At 48.6% G+C, this 15,713-nt stretch overlaps 1 protein-coding gene across 5 annotated transcripts in view; it reads right to left on the minus strand.

Moving 5' to 3' along the window:
* The window catches only part of FRMD5 (FERM domain containing 5), a 340,409-nt gene that overhangs the window by 50,122 nt on the left and 274,574 nt on the right, over positions 1-15,713 (minus strand). For 4 of the 5 annotated variants that reach the window (XM_057721970.1, XM_057721965.1, XM_057721969.1 and 1 more), the window contains exon 2: positions 2,330-2,434. In XM_057721970.1, the coding sequence (XP_057577953.1) occupies positions 2,330-2,434 (105 nt within the window). Of the gene's footprint in view, positions 1-2,329; positions 2,435-12,093; positions 12,200-15,713 lie in introns of those variants that run through there. The other variant, XM_057721966.1, reaches the window with a different exon arrangement.

Here is a 15,713-nt window from a genome sequence, read left to right on the forward strand (position 1 = left end):
GCACGGAACCCCAGAAACCACACAGGCTCTGGCGTCAGACAGGTATGAGCAGGAGTCAGGCTTTGCCACTTGCCTTGGGCAAGTTACGCCACGGGTCCGAGACTGTTCACTCATGTGGAGAATGGATGGTATAACTGTGGATACTCATCTCATTTGTGGTAAGGATTGAATAACATATGTGACGCTCTTAGCTTTGTGCTTGATACACCTCAGCACTCAACATCCATCGGCTGAAAGAGCTAGGTTTGTGCCCCGCGTGGAGCTCAGCACACGGGAGCCACGCCATGAAAATTTATTTCTCCTTTTCCCCATTTCCTTATTTTTCTCCATCTCCTTTGGCTTTTAATTTTTGTCACCTCCACATACTCTCTTATTCTCAAGCACACTCTGATCTAACTAAAAAATAACGAACAGGATACATTTTACCCCTTTCTCTTCATACGCCACTGTCTTTGGGAGATGAAGAGACCTCGGGGTAAGTGGTCTTCCTTCTTAAGGAGAAACAGCTCAGACCCTCCTGCCCCAAATAAACAAACAACAACAGCAAAAATCCCTTTGTAAAAATTACATTCATTACAGAGTGAATGGACACCCAGAGCATGTGAGAACATGTAGCTTCCTGGTGTCGTGGTACTTTTTGGGGTCTTATACTATGGTCCAGAGTCAAGGATAGTATTTATGCCAAGACAGTGGGGCCTTTATAGGGTTAGGGGCTGACCTCAACACTCCTCAAATACTGGTGATGCTCAAAATTCTGCTGAGCCAGAAGGAACGGAACACAGCAGCAAAGTGGGTCAGGGCTTGTCAAAGAAAACAGATTCAGGCTTTTGATTCTTTCCTACAGCTTGTGAGTTCAGCATAAAAATCCTAAATGTGACCTGGAGACACAGTGGCTAAGAGCATCAAAGAACAAAACAGCACCTGACTCTAGCCTGGTGAGGGAGTTACCTGCGGCCCTGGGCACTGCTGGGAGGCTGTGCCCTCGGGGCTCCAAGGTCCCCAGTGGTGACAGAGATGAAGCCCATGTTTGGAGCTATGACAAAAATGAGTGGACCCATGAAAGGGGGGCCCTCTGGGACTCATGGTGACAATGTTTTTGGAGGATGGTAGACAAGAGTGCGTGGTGGGTGGGGGTGTAGGGAAGGGAGACATTGAGGCCCGAATGCTTCTGCATTCTTTCCCACTTCAGTGGGGATGCCAGAGAGAACATCCCCACACTGAGCCGACGGCTGATGGACAGACGTTATAGGAACTGCAGGTGTCGGCCTGCGGGGTAGCTGGGCAAGTGGAGGGCAGGAAGGTGGCACTATAACCCACTAACTCACCCACTCATCATTCCTTCAGCAGGTATTTATTCAACAGCCACTGCATTCCAGGCCCTGCGCTAGTTCCATGGGATACAGTGATGAATGAGATCAAGTCCAGGCCCTCATCAGGCGATCCCAGCACGGTGAGTAAGTGCTCCAACAGGAGAAGAAAAGGGCCCACGGGAGCACAACAGACGGGCCCCTCAGTCAGAGCAGGGGTTAGGGAAGGCTTCCTGGAAGACGTTAAAGCCTAAGCTGAGACCTTACGTGTGAGAAGGAATTAGCCAGAAGGAAAGTGTGGTGAGCAGAGAAGTGAGGAAAGAGGAGTGCTGTTCCAGAGGAGAACTGCCCAGGTGAAGGCTCTGAAGAGAAGACTGATGTGTGAGGAGAGCCACGGTACTGTCTGGCTGGGCCCCAGCAGGGAGGAGACGGTCGGGGAGATGAAGCTGGAACGGTAGGCAGGGGCCTGGGGCTGATGGGCTTGTTCCTGTATCAGTCTGCAATATCACAGTCCTTGTCCACGCCTGTGTCTGTACAGGCACCCATGTTGTGTAGAGCACAACAAGAACTGCAGGATTTGCAAGGGCTGAAAGGCTTGTGTCAGTTTGGCTCCATCCCGGTCCTGCCCAGATTGGGCTGTCGTGGTACTTAGGTGAGACCCTTCCTAACCAGAACAAGGCGAGTCAGCCCACTTACTAGAGGGGGGGCCGGAGAGCCTCAGCCTGTGACCTGGGCTCTGAGACCACAACACCTGTCCAGCTGCCCTGCTTCTAACTGGGCAGCTTTGGGCAAATCACTTCAGCTCTCGAGGCTGCCATTTCAGCATCTAAAAAACGAGGGACCACTCCAGCTAAGCTCTGCCTTGGTGTCTTCCAGGTCTCACAATATGATCTGACGACCTGACACCCAACTGCAGGGTACGGTTGGTCCCTGACTCCTGAGGCTAAACATGAGAGACAGTTTAGGGCCTCAGGCTTAAGGACCAACACGCTCCTCCATCTGTACTTTGAATATTGACTTACCCGCTGCTTATCAGGGTCCACAAAGCGGATCCCAAAATAGTCTTTCTCAAGTAGATTCAGGTGGTGGCAGAGAAGGTCAAACAGGTATTGGCCTTTGGCATCTCTCTGCAAAGAAAGTAAGCTCATTGAGAAATGGGCAGGCTTCTTCAGTATAACTTTGTTTTGATGGTCATTAAAAATCGTTTGTGACCGTTGCATGAGGATACAAAAGGGGCACATGTCCATTACTATCCTCCATATTGTGATGGATTCAAGATTCTCAGGAATTCTGAGGTTTCAGTACCTGGAAGGAGCTCAAGAACACTTCCTTGCGCAAAGATGTCAGAGAAGGCAGGTAGAGTCAGGTAGGCCCAGTTCCCACTTCTAATGCACACAGCTTTCCTTAGGACTGTCGTGTGGAACACGCTGAGTCCAGCTGGCTCTGCCTCTAAAGTGCATCGTGACTCCTCCCACTTGTCTCCATCCGCATCACCAACCCCACAGGTGAATCAATCACTCACAGCTAATGAACCAACCGCACCACCCTCTCTCAACTGGACCTCGGCCAGAGCCTTCTAGCTGGTCCTGTTTCTGTGCTCGCCCTCTCTCCACACGGCGGCCAGGGTGACCACAATTTAGACAAACTGTCTTTCTTAGTGAATAAGTAATACAGGCACATAGTAAGATATTCAAACATACAAAAGGATATACTACGAAGAGTAAGTCTCCCTTTTACCTCATTCACCCTACGCTGCAGTTCCATACCCCCCAGAGGTAACCCCCCACCAGCTTCTTATGTATCCTTAATGTGATTATTTTATACACGGGCAAACCTATATATATATATACATCTCCTCTTTTAAAAATACATTAGCAGCATATTGTATACTGTATTCTGTTTCTTGGGATGTTTCCCCACGTAGGGTATCTTGTGATTCTTTCTGCAGCAGCACACACAGATACGCCTCACAGTTTGTAACCGCAGCGAGCACACAGTGATCTTTAATTACGTTACTCTCCTGCATAACGCTGTCAGCAAGGGGCTTCTCTTCTTCTCAGAATAAAACCCAAATTCTGACCGAAGCCTCCGAGGCCCTATCCAGACTAGCTCCTGCCTCCTCTCTGAACTCATCCCAAATCATTCTTCTCACCACTTTCAGGCCACAGTCTGTCTCTCTGCTCCTGAGTGTGCCGAGGCTCTCATGTATCGCCTCTGCCTGGGATGCCCTTCATGTCCTCCAGCTCTTCATCTCCTTGAGGTCTCAGCTCAGATGTCCTTGCTGCAGAGAGGTCTTTCCCCTACAGAACGCTCCCTCCCTGTCACTGTCTATCTCATTCATTTATCCTGTTTATTTCCTTCACGGCACTGACAACAGTCTGTCATTATCTTGTTGATTTGTTTACTTATTTATCATCTGCTCCCTTTTTAGGCTACACTTTTCATGAGGGCAGGAGCCCTCCCCCAGAATTTAGCACAGGGCTTGGCATATGGCAGATACATCCTCAATAATTATTCACTGAATCACTGAATAGAAGAGGGAGGGGTGGCTAAAAGGTTTTACAAAATGTCAGGAAATTAGGCCACTTCTAAACCCATAACTGTCTCCTTCAGGGACCTGCCCGGGTATCTGGGATGAGCCGGGAACAGAATGACTTGCAGGAAAGTGTCAGAACAGCTGGAGCTCTGCAAGACAGCATCTTTGGGCCTGTCCCCAGTGGTCTCCACAGCTCAGCTGAGATACTCATCTCTGGAGGATCTGGGTTTAATTCTGCATCCAAATCAAGGTGGTCTTACAAGATCCAAACTATCTCACCTGTGACAGAGCCCAAGGCCATGGGTCATTACAGAAGGACCTGGCCCTGCTCCAAGAATGGGCAGATCTTTAAGACCACCTCAAAAGGTTTACCCCTCACCTCTTTCCTTTCTGACAGCTTCACCCTATACTTTCCAAGGAGAACTAGGGCAGGATATCGAATCTCTCAGCAAGTATCTTAAGCAGCTTATCCTTGCAGGACTGGAAGGATGAGCGAGTGGATGGCTCAACTAAGGAAGGTACTGCCATGTGGGTACCTCCCCCTCCTCTTCTGCTGGCCTCACTCTCCCTCCCACAACATGACCCTGAGGCAGCGGGCCCTGTTCTTACACCCTTCGGTCTCCCACCAGAAAGAGCTACTTTCACGACAGAGCTTGGTCATGAAGCACACTGGGACTTCAGGGTGGCGGGCTCAAAACAGGTCTTTCAAAGGACTCCACTAACAACTGTCGTTATGGGCAGGGGCTGTCAACTCTTTCCTCACTGATGCCCCAGAGTGTGAGAAGAGCTTTAACTCATTTTTAAGGTTCTTCTGGGAACACAGGAAATATGCTCAACCCTATCTCAAGCACCATGTCCTGTGCTATGGGAATACTGAGAGACAGTTGCACACTATGAACAGTGTTCTCCACAAATTGTCCTTTGCACCAAGCTGGCTACTACACTGTGATCAGCTGGCGTGTGGTTTTTGTTTTTTTTTAAGTATAGCTGATTTACATATTATGTTAGTTTCAGGTGAACAGCATAGTGATTCAGTATTTTTGCAGATTATATTTCATTATAGGTTATTACAAGATAATTGGTATAATTCCCTGTGGTATACAGTATATTCTTGCTGCTCACCTATTTTATACGTAGTAATTTGTATCTGTTAATTCTATACTCCTAATTTGTTCCTCTTGGGGTGAGTTTTAATGGCTGAGGAAGTTTGTCTCCTTATATAAAACAGCTATATTAGCAGGAGCCTGGGACAGCCACGGGGAAATCATGCTTCTGTGACAGAAATCACATAGACTTTTAATAAGAATCATGTCTTCCTTAAAAACAACTCATTCTCATGGGTTGGCAGCTCAAATACACTTGTAGGGCTCTTAGCTGGTAAGAACATTAAATTCAGCACATCCAACCTCAGAGTTCTTCCACTTCACAGGAAGAAAAAGGAAGCATGGCTTTCCTCTTTAGGTAGTTGTAAAAAAAAAAAAAAAAAAAAAAAAAAGACACATCCCATTGTACAGTCCCTTTACAGTAAAAAAGGATCTTTTTCCCATTATTTCTCAACATCTGGTGAAACCCCTGCTCCCCACCATGAAGTCATGGTTCCCTCAGATTCCCGTTTACCTATGGTGGAGGCATGGTTTTGAGCTACAGGGCTCTCGTGGAGACTCCTGAAGACAAGCATCTTTCCTTGCTGTGTCTCCAAGGCTGGAGGGAAGGAGGGGAGAGAGGTAGGAGCAGAGTTCCTCCTTAGAGCAGAATCCCATGAAGTTTAAATTCCCAGCAGAAACACAAAGGCAGAATCTACTGAAAGCTGCTGGGGCACCTTTCACACACAGTTGCAATGGCCCCTCCCTTTGGGCACCCACACCTGTGGCTGGTGGACTGGCCCCAGGCAGCCTTGTGGGGGGAAAGTCACATTCAGCCAGAGGACCCCCTTGTGTGGGTTCCTACAACAGCCTCTGGCAGGGCCCAGAGTTCAGGGATTTAAAACTTCCTGGCCTTGCACTTCCAGATGCTGGCTGTGTCCTAGGATGCCCTCTCTATGGTCTCCCTGCCTTAAGTTGGGGCTTTCTGGAATATTCTCTGGCAGCCGGTCCTCTCTTTTGGTGGGACGGCAAAATCCAGTGAGTTCTGTCTCCTTTTCCTTTTGCCGGCAGTTGCCCTGGCACTATGCTAACCTGTGTGTTGTGTGCTGAATGTTGTGCCATTGATTACACGGGAGAAACAGGCACTCGCGCTGACAGGTGATTACTGTTTAGTCACAAAGTCGGGGCTCCAGGCCTGAGGCCGTTTATCTTCAGGACAAGTGAGCTGCGGCAGAGCACCCAAATCCAGCTAAACCTTGGAGGTTATTCTCTTCGCAAGGACATTAGTGGGTCAAAATAATGCATTACGCACCCATCAAAAAAATAAATTTACATTTTATGAACCACAATAGTACCTACACATATTTGAAAATAAAAGTGCATTTACACGCATCTTTTTAATTCTCTCTATACGGTGCCCAGAATGATTCATGAGCCCCTGAGAATCATCTTGAAACTCAGGGGTCAGGAGGATTCATATCTGTGCTCTTCCCTGGAGCGCCTGGTTCTGGTTCTCTATGGTTTGTCTGCTCTGTAGCGAAGGCACTGAGGCAGCAAGCAGTAGCAGGCTTGGGCCAGTGACCTAAACTAGTCAAGGTTAATTGCATTTTCTGCCTCACAATCGATACCCTTGGGCAGGAGAACGGCATTTCTCTTTTTTTTTTTTTTTAACCCATCACAGGGTCAATCCCAGGGACTCTGGCATGGTGCATCCTGATAAGAGGGGCTAACCTGTAGAAAGCCCCCCACTTTATTCAATCTGGCTTAACCTGTGAGGCGGGCAGACTGAAATGCAAACTACCTGAGTCGCAAAGAGGGCAAAAGCCATCACAACCTTCTCAGATCCTGAGCCACATGCAGTTAAAGGGGAGCTGGCTATAGTTTTATGGCCCTTCGAGAAGGCAGAGGGGAGATGGAGGGTTGCAGGAGGTGGGTACCTGCTCTCTGGAAGCACAAGAGTCCAGTGGTGCAGTAAGGCCACGCCAGGATGGGGGGTGCCTAGGGGAGGGAGCAAGACCTGAATGAGTTGCCCCCGGGGGCCTGAGAGGAAGGACGAGGCACCAGGGGTGGGATGGCATCCCAGTCTCTATTCTGGCCTAACTTTATGTTTACATTTCTTATAGGCCAAAGACTTCTTGGCTCTCCTTATCCGTGTCCTCTAAGGGCACGTGCGTGCCGCCGTCTGCCAGGTTCAGGAGCAGATGCTGTGTAAAAGCACTTTAATGTCACAGAGGAACAGCCACATTAGCTCTTCTCAGGGCCAGGGCATGAGCACGCTGAGCCAGCCGAGAAGTGTGACTCAGTTACTGGGGGGCAGACCTGCCCCTGTGTCCGCACACGACAAGCGGCCTGGCTTTCTGAGGCACAGGGAGGAGACAGGCACGGATGCTGACAGCAGGGCCCCAGGTTTCTCAACCTCGGCATCTCCCACGCCAATTTTCATTTTCTTTGAAGGGACACAACTCCTGCCGAGTTTCTGGCCCAGGAGCCCACTTTTCTTGCTTAGTTGTAAACCAACAAAACGTGTCCAGGAACTGCTGAGGCCGCAGCTAGAAAAGCAGCCAGCTTGCTCTCGGAGAAGAAGAGGGAAAGTAATTCCAGGGAGAAATGCAGCTGTACTGTCTGGTATAGCAGGTCACCCCCAATGCAGCAGGGCCACAGCTGAGCCCCACACAGGCCCTTGCTCCCTGCTCTCAGAGGAGACGGACTCCAGAGCTCAGCAGTTAGGCTGGGGAGGATGGGGCCCACGTGGGCACTTGGTACCTAGACTGTAGCACCAGGAGGCTGCCCTGCGACCAGGTGGCCATGTGGCTCCTGGGGGAGAAGCCTGCCCTGAGGAGGAAGTCAGAATTCAGAGGGAGAGAGGAACGGTGCTCACCCAGACTCTTGCAGCCACCGGCCCCAGCTAGTCCTTAATAAATGCAGCACCTTCTTGCACCAATAACCAGCCATTCCACATGCAAATGGAGGGAGTCAGGGTGTTTCTTTATGATGCAAATAGATATCTGTAGGTTCAGATACCAGGCGTGGTTGGTCCTCGCTTGGGTCAGAGAATTGGCTAAGCTTGGCGCCACATGGTGTGGTAGGCAGAGGACGTACACGTGGGGCGGGCAAAACACATTCCGTCTGGAACATGGAGGTCACTGTGTGCAAGTCGACGTCACAGGAAGGAGGACTACGTGTTCTGTCAGCACAGACGGCCAAAGCCACACTCAGCAAAGGCATTTAAGACCCTCTGAGCAGATCCTCAAACCTGCTGTCGTACAGCTTGTAAGGGCTAGGGAGAGGGCTAGACTTATTCAGACATCAGCGACAATTCTTCAAGAGCCAAGGCGCCCCCGTTCCTATGTGGATGCCTTGTACCCGGTAAAGTTACCGGAAAGAAAAAAAACCTGAGCTGGGCCTGAAAAAAAGCAAATTCATCTATCTTTCCCATGCTGAGGCCACTTACAGTAAAGTGACTCTTAGAAGAGTTGCTGTTTCTTGCTATTGATTGAATAAATTTTGGTTGTATTTTTTCCAGCCAGTGCTGAATATCTCCAGTGGACTAGTCATGTCACAGCTGTTAGAACTACTGAGAACTCAGCTAAGCTTGTTAGAAAAAAACTCAACACTTTGTGTGAAGCTCATACTCTCTCTCTTTAACACACACACACACACGCGCGCACACACACAAACACATACACACCCTCTCATACAGCTATGTTTTTCATATAATGCTGCTTCAGATAATCTGTAAAGAAATTTGGGGCATTTGGGGGCAAACAGACACCCCCTTGGAATGTAAATTGGTGTAGCCGCTATGGAAAAGAGTAAGGAAGTTCCTCAAAAAACTAAAACTAGAGTTGCCATGTGATCAAGCAATCCCACTCCTGCGCATATATCCAGACAAAACTATCATTCAAAAAGATACATGCACCCCTATGTTCACAGCAGCACTATTCACAATAGCCAAAACACAGAAACAACCTAAATGTCCATCGACAGAGGAATGGATAAAGAAGATGTGGTACATGTATACAATGGAATATTACTCAGCCATGAAAAGAATGAAATACAGCCATTTGCAGCAACATGGGTGGACCTATAGATTATCATACTAAGTGAAGTCAGTCAGAAAGAGAAAGACAAATACCATATGATATCACTTATATGTAGAATGTAAAATATGACACAAATGAACTCATCTATAAAACAGAAACAGACTCACAGATATAGAGAACAGGCTTGTGGTTGCCAAGGAGGGGGTGGGGTGGGGGTGGGGTGGATTGGGAGTTTGGGATTAGCAGATGCAAACTATTATATATAAAATGGATAAACAAGGTCCTACTGTATAGCACAAGGAACTGTATTCAATATCCTGTGATCGACCGTAATGGAAAAGAATGTGAAAAATAATGTATATATGTATAACTGAATCTCTATGCTGCACAGCAGAAATTAACACTGTAAATCAACTATACTTCAGTAAAATAAATGTAAAAAATAAATTACTTAAAATGAAAAAAAAAGACACCCCCTTGCACCCAATCCTAAAGACAGTTTGATCACACCTTTTATTGCCCCCCCCGCCCCTTTTTGCAAAGGGCAAATGCACATGCTATTTGTCAAGCTCAGGAACTTCTGGGGTTAAGGGGAGTGGCCTGGGTGGCCAGGGTCAGGAGTACCACGTCAAACTCAGCATCCTTACTGGTTCTCATAATCCTGCAGCCTTTCCCCCAGTCTCCCTGCCCCTCAGCAGAAAACTGTTTATTGGCCGGTAGCAACAAACGTGGCAGGTTCTGAGCTGGACACATCCCACAATGAAGAGCTCAGTGTTTCTGAGTCCTGGTGCAGTCTCCTTTTTAATTACCCTATCATGTCACTCATGTTGTCTTGGAGTTGAGGTGGAGGCAAAGAGAGCAGAGAGGGGAAGGGCCCTGGGAAGGTTAACAGAGGATGAGCCCTGGGCTTGGAGTCAAGGCCCTGCTCTGCCACCTCTCAGCTTGTGACCTCAGACCTGTCCCTTAATCCGCGGGAGCTTCCGTTTCCTTAGCTACAAAACAAGGTTAACACGACATCTCTCAAAGGATTATTGTGAAGCTCAAAACAAGAGACATAATATACATAAAAACCCTGTGTTTTTTCCCTACCAACTTTCTCTGCCTCCTGTGACCTCTCCTTCCTTTAGGCTGAATAGACTTGAACATAACATGGCCTTAGTCATGAGGCTGTGCCCTCACGGAACAGAAGGCAGTCCTCCCTGGACAAGAACACTAGGTGGGTCCTGGCTACACGTCCACCTGTGCAGTGTCCCCGAGCTTATGGGCGTGGCCACCATTTTGGAAATCTGCCCCACGGGGCTCTCGAGGCACAAATCTGCATCTTCTCCACGTCCCAAGGCTATTTTCCCCAGACGAGGTCAGAAGAAAAGTAGAAAATATCAAATATTTGCCATCTACCCGAACCCCTCAGAGGCCTGGCAGCTGTACTTAGTGCCACGGGGACAAGGGCAGAGCTTCTTCTGATACGCTCTTGACATGCTCCTAACACTTGGGACGGAGTGAGCGAGGTGGAGCCTGAGACACGACACAATTCCAACAGCCACATACCTTTCAATGCCTTGGCATTAATTAGAATAGAAAGAAAAAATATTTGGCAAAATGTATTTAAGTTAACCCAGAGCCCCGATCTCTTTCAAAAACTGTAACTGGTTGTCTTTGGCATTAAAGCCACAGGAGCTAACTGTAGCTTCATATTCTTCCCCCTAGAGTCTCCAGGTGATCGCCCATCCTGCTGGCAGGTAAAGGGGGAGGTACGGACCCGTAGAGCTCACAGCTCGTGGATCAGTGTCCCACGTTCCCCAGAGCTCACTCAGTCACTCACAGCTGCTGGTGTCCCTACCCTGGACCAGACAGGTCATTCTCATTGCTTCTCCTGAGAAGGACAGCCAGGGCCTCCCTTGAAAAATCTCTGATCAGAGCAGAGAAGCCTCTGAGGTAGGGCTCCAGGGCTTGGCTCTTGGTCTGTGGTCCCACTGATGGTACACTGCCACACTGATGAATGCCCCCGTTCCCAGCACTAAGTGGAGACAACCTCACTGGAACAACAAAACAAAGTCCCAAGACAGGAGTGAGACAGCTGGGGTCAGACACCAAGCAGGTGGTGGAAAGACGGTTTATTGTACAGATGCTGAGCCCTGGGAAAGCAACAGGGCAACCCCCAAATCTCCCACAGCAGCTGTCCCAGGGGTGGAGGGGGATGGGGAGGTGGGGGAAGTAATGTAGGAGGCAATGGCTAACTCTCTTGAAAACAGAATTTCCTTAATAAACATATTCAGAACCATACCATGCTCTGGACCAGGGGTTCTAACTGGAGCCTGCATTGGAATCACCTGGAAAGTTGTTAAAACAGAATGCTGGGCCCCTCTTCTAGAGTGTCTGGTTCAGTAGGTCTGGGGTGGGGCCTAAAAAGATCCAGGTGATGCCAATGCTGATGGTCTGGGGATCCCAGGACTAGATCCAGCCTTCTCCAGCACCTGCTGGTCACTAGCAGCTCTCAGGGCAAAGACTGCAGGGAAAAGGGGGAGAGACTGGCTATTTGAACTCCATGACAAATATCCACTCCAGAACTGTGCTCCAGCACAATTTTCACTTGTTTTTTAAAGTGCTCAGCTTATGTTATTTTTTTTTTTAAGATTTTGTTTCCAATGTGGACCATTTTTAAAGTCTTTATTGAATTTGTTAACAATATGGCTTGTTTCATGCTTTGGTTTTTTGGGCCATGAGGCATGTGGGATCTTAGCTCCCCAATCAGGGATCGAACCCACACCCCCTACACTGGAAGGTAAAGTCTCAACCACTGGACCATCAGGGAAGTCCCACAATTCTCACTTTTATTCAGCTTTCATGTTCTCACGTACCAAGAGTACCAACTTCAGGGCACTAGGCTTGTGGGTTCAATACTACAGAGGAATTCTGCTCCTTCCTGCCAGGTTTTCAAATTCTGCCTTTCATGACAGTGGGCAGCTGCCCAATTCTGGCTGGCAAGCTCAAGTCCCCAGTTTCCATTTACTTTCAATGGCTAAGTAGCACAAAATTCACTGCCCTTTTGCCATGAACTAAATCACCAGAAAATAAAGCTGGCAGGTATCATCAAACCTAATTCAGAGAAAGAGTTCTCTTCTCACCTCAGTGCTGCTGTCAGTGGCAGGGAGTCTGTTCCATAACATTCCCTCTCCTGGCCTCTAGGGTCTCTCGTCTAGGAGGTGTGCTGGGAGCTGCCCCAGACCTCTGCCTGCTGCTTCTGGCTCTTGCCTGTATCCGTGCTCTTTAAGCTTCACAGTCAGACTTTCATCCTGGCTGTCAGGACCAGCCTTCTTTCTCTTTCCTGGGTGAGGATCCAGGCGTGCCTCCGTCAGGGGTGGGGAGGTGGATGGGTAGGGGATAGGTGCCTTGAGGATGTTCCACGTCAGGGAGGCAAGTCTTCTGTGTTCAGCTTTGAGCAGGGAGTCTGGGGCAGGAGGGACGTGAGGGAGTCAGGAAAGGCAAATTCTGGGTGCCATCTCTTGGGCAAGTCATTTCTCTCTCTCAGTGTCAGTTTCCCTCTGTGTAAATGACCTCGTGTCCCTTTATGTGCCCAGAGCCTCTGATTCTGTTTTTAGTTGACCAGAGTAGTCACACTCCAGGTCCATCTTCTCTTAAGTGAGGATAAAAAAAAGTGGGGAAGAAAAAGGGTAATCAGGTAGCTTTACAAGGCAGATGTTTATTAAGACATTTATCGCTAGTTTAATTAATTTGAAAAACTCAGGGCCATGGCTCAAAGTAAATGGGAAGAGTAACTAAACAGAATTTATTCAATTCTGGAAACTGCCTCTAGCAGGCCTGAGACAATGAAGACCATTATGTGAAACTATTACCCTGCTCTGAGCCTGGTCATTTTACACTCTGTTGTGAACTATGCAAAAAATCCTCTTGGACACCCCCAGTGCACACCTCTGGCCTCACAGAGGGAGAACTGCTGCAGGGTCGTCTCAGGTTGGATCCTGAGGCTGTTCCTCCCTCTGTCCTCCCCAGGCCCGCTGTTTCCTAGACTACAGCCCAGGCTGCAGTGGGGGTCCTGAATTCCTGTATGGGAGGGGCTTGGGGGTGACAGTCTGGGGCTGGGGAGGGCAATGAAGTTTTCTTTGCATGAGCCTGTATATAAGATTGAGAACTCTCCAACTGTCTAAGAAAGAAGGGAGAGAGAACGACAGAGATGGGAAGGGGCTGATAAGGTGTCCCTTCCAACCTCATCCCACACTCTCCTAAACTTGCCCAGAGGCAGAACCTCTGAACTTGGGCTGAGGTAAAAGTCAAGGGTTTGCTTTGAGGCAAAAGACTTCTGGTCCCTGAACTTAGTTTCCTGAGGGTTCTTCCAGATATAATACTTCAGTGGCTGAGCAGCAACAGGTGTCCCTGGGTCTATGAATAATTCTGGGGCTTGCAAATGTATCTCCTAACATCCACTGGACACAGGGTGGGGTGACCAGCACCCCAGGACATCAGGTAAAACCATGGTCCAGGGACTTCCTAGGTGGCGCAGCGGTTAAGAATCCACCTGCCAATGCAGGGGACACGGGTTCGAGCCCTGCCCCAGGAAGATACCATATGCCATGGAGCAACTAAGCCCATGAACCACAACTATTGAGCCCATGTGCTGCCTGCAACTACTGAAGCCCACGTGCCTAGAGCCTGTGCTCCGCAACAAGAGAAGCCACGGCAATGAGGAGCCCACGCACCACAATGAAGAGTAGCCCCCGCTCACTGCAACAAGAGAATGCCCATGTGCAGCAATGAAGACCCAACACAGCCAAGAAAAAAATAAATCCAATAAATAAATAAATAAATAAATTTATAAAAAAAACAAAAACAAAAACCGCAGTCCAGGACTTGCAGTATGGTGGAGAGAGCAAACAGAGGCGGCAAGACTTGTGGACATGTGTCAGAGCTCCTCCAGTGGTTCTTCGGCCTGAAGAGTAGGGGTGAATGCAGGAGATGCAGGAGCCTTGAGCCCACCAGTGCCCTCGAGGTCTCTGGCACGTCCCTGTCATCTCTGTGCCTCTGCAGAACAAGGCCACCAATGCTGAGACCAAGAGTCCCCCAAGGGATGCACAGCAACACAGAGAAGTCACCACTGAAAAAAATTTTGCACATCTGCTGCAAACTGAATATTGTGTTATTTGAAGGTCAAAGAGTGGGTGACAAACCACCGGGAAAAATGCTTCACTCAATGTATATCTATCGAGGGCCTCCTTTGGGCAAGGCATTACCTGAGCATTCTTAGGACTACAGAGACACGGGATTTACAGACATTTGAAAAAGCAACTTGGGAAAAGCCATCTTCTTTCCTCCAATCTGCTGAGCTCACTATCTGCACCACGTACCTGTCCTACTGCTGCCTCTCCACATTCACGTCCCCCTTCCTCTCTGTTACAGGGAGAGGTGGACGTGTGCTCCCCAGTGTTTGCACGCGTGGTGCACAGCCCAGGGCCTTGATCCTCAGGAAGTGCTTGTTGATTCGTTACTAAATGATCTGACCAGGCTATTAGCTGAAGGTTAGCAATAGCTCTTCTTCCCTGATGAGGTCCTCCCTCCTGGGTCTTCAACTGCTAATAACCAGTGAGATCAGTCTAGGAAAGAATAGAGAAGGATCATGTTGGGATAAGACTGTCCCTGGAGATGGAGTCCCTGTCCAAAGCAGAGTCACACTTAACCCTAGAAATTCATTACAGGACTGGTGTCCCAAGTATTACCTTTTGTCTGGCTTGCTGATTCTAACTCCACAGGCTGCACCTGAGTGGAACAAGGGGCTCCCAGCCTAAACGCCACCAGGCAACAGAAAGTGGCCTGCAGCACAGCCTGGCTCCAAAATAACTGCTTAGGCCACCCACACACAGTCATGGGGAAGGGAAACACAGCTCTGCTTCCAGGAAGGTCTCTAGCTGGGTTCCTGCCATTGGAAAGAGAATTAAAAGTTCGATACTGGAAAAGACCAATCATTACATCTGAGTAATTATATTGATGTGAATCTCAGAGCCAAGTTCCAAGCATGGAAAACACTTCCATGCTCTTGGAATCATGTGGAATAGGATTTAGGATGTTTTTAATATCTGGAAATTATCAGAAACCTTCCTATGGGCAAGTTGCACATGTCTTTAGGTATTTCCTCTTTCCCTTACAGTTTTTCTGATGCTTTGCCTGTCTTTCTGAAATACCTCCTGACACCTGGCCAGGGTGCCCAGGATCTTCTTTGGGCTTCAGGTCAATGGGTGATTAATAACACAGGACTGGATACCTGCCTTGTCACTCGTCACAGGTCAGGTTACACAGGAAGTGACTCTGGAACGGAGTTTAGCATGCAGGATGTTTTTGAGGCGTGCTCTTGGGACTGACACCCATGGGAAGTTATGAAAGAAAGCTGGAGTGGGCAGAGGAAGACGGCGAGCTGCAATGCCGGCCTAGTGTCGACTTGGCTGAACCATGAATAGCTCGGGAGCTAGAATGGTCCTTCAGAGTTATTTCAAGTTGAACCAAAATAGCCAGGCCTTGTACACCCCTGCTTGAGCAGCCACTGGGTGTGGACCACTGCCAACAGCACTCCCGCGGGATTGGGTGGAACCTCAGAGTCCATCGTATCGCTCGCAACACAAACCCCAAATCATAACTAGCATTTCTTAGAAGAAATGTGCAAGACACTCCACAAGCATTCTCTCTGATGCTAACAATTCCATAAGAAAAGTTTCTATTAATCCCACTCTACAAAAGAGGA

The sequence above is a fragment of the Hippopotamus amphibius genome, chromosome 2 (genome assembly GCF_030028045.1).
Source record: "Hippopotamus amphibius kiboko isolate mHipAmp2 chromosome 2, mHipAmp2.hap2, whole genome shotgun sequence".
NCBI lineage: Eukaryota > Metazoa > Chordata > Mammalia > Artiodactyla > Hippopotamidae > Hippopotamus > Hippopotamus amphibius.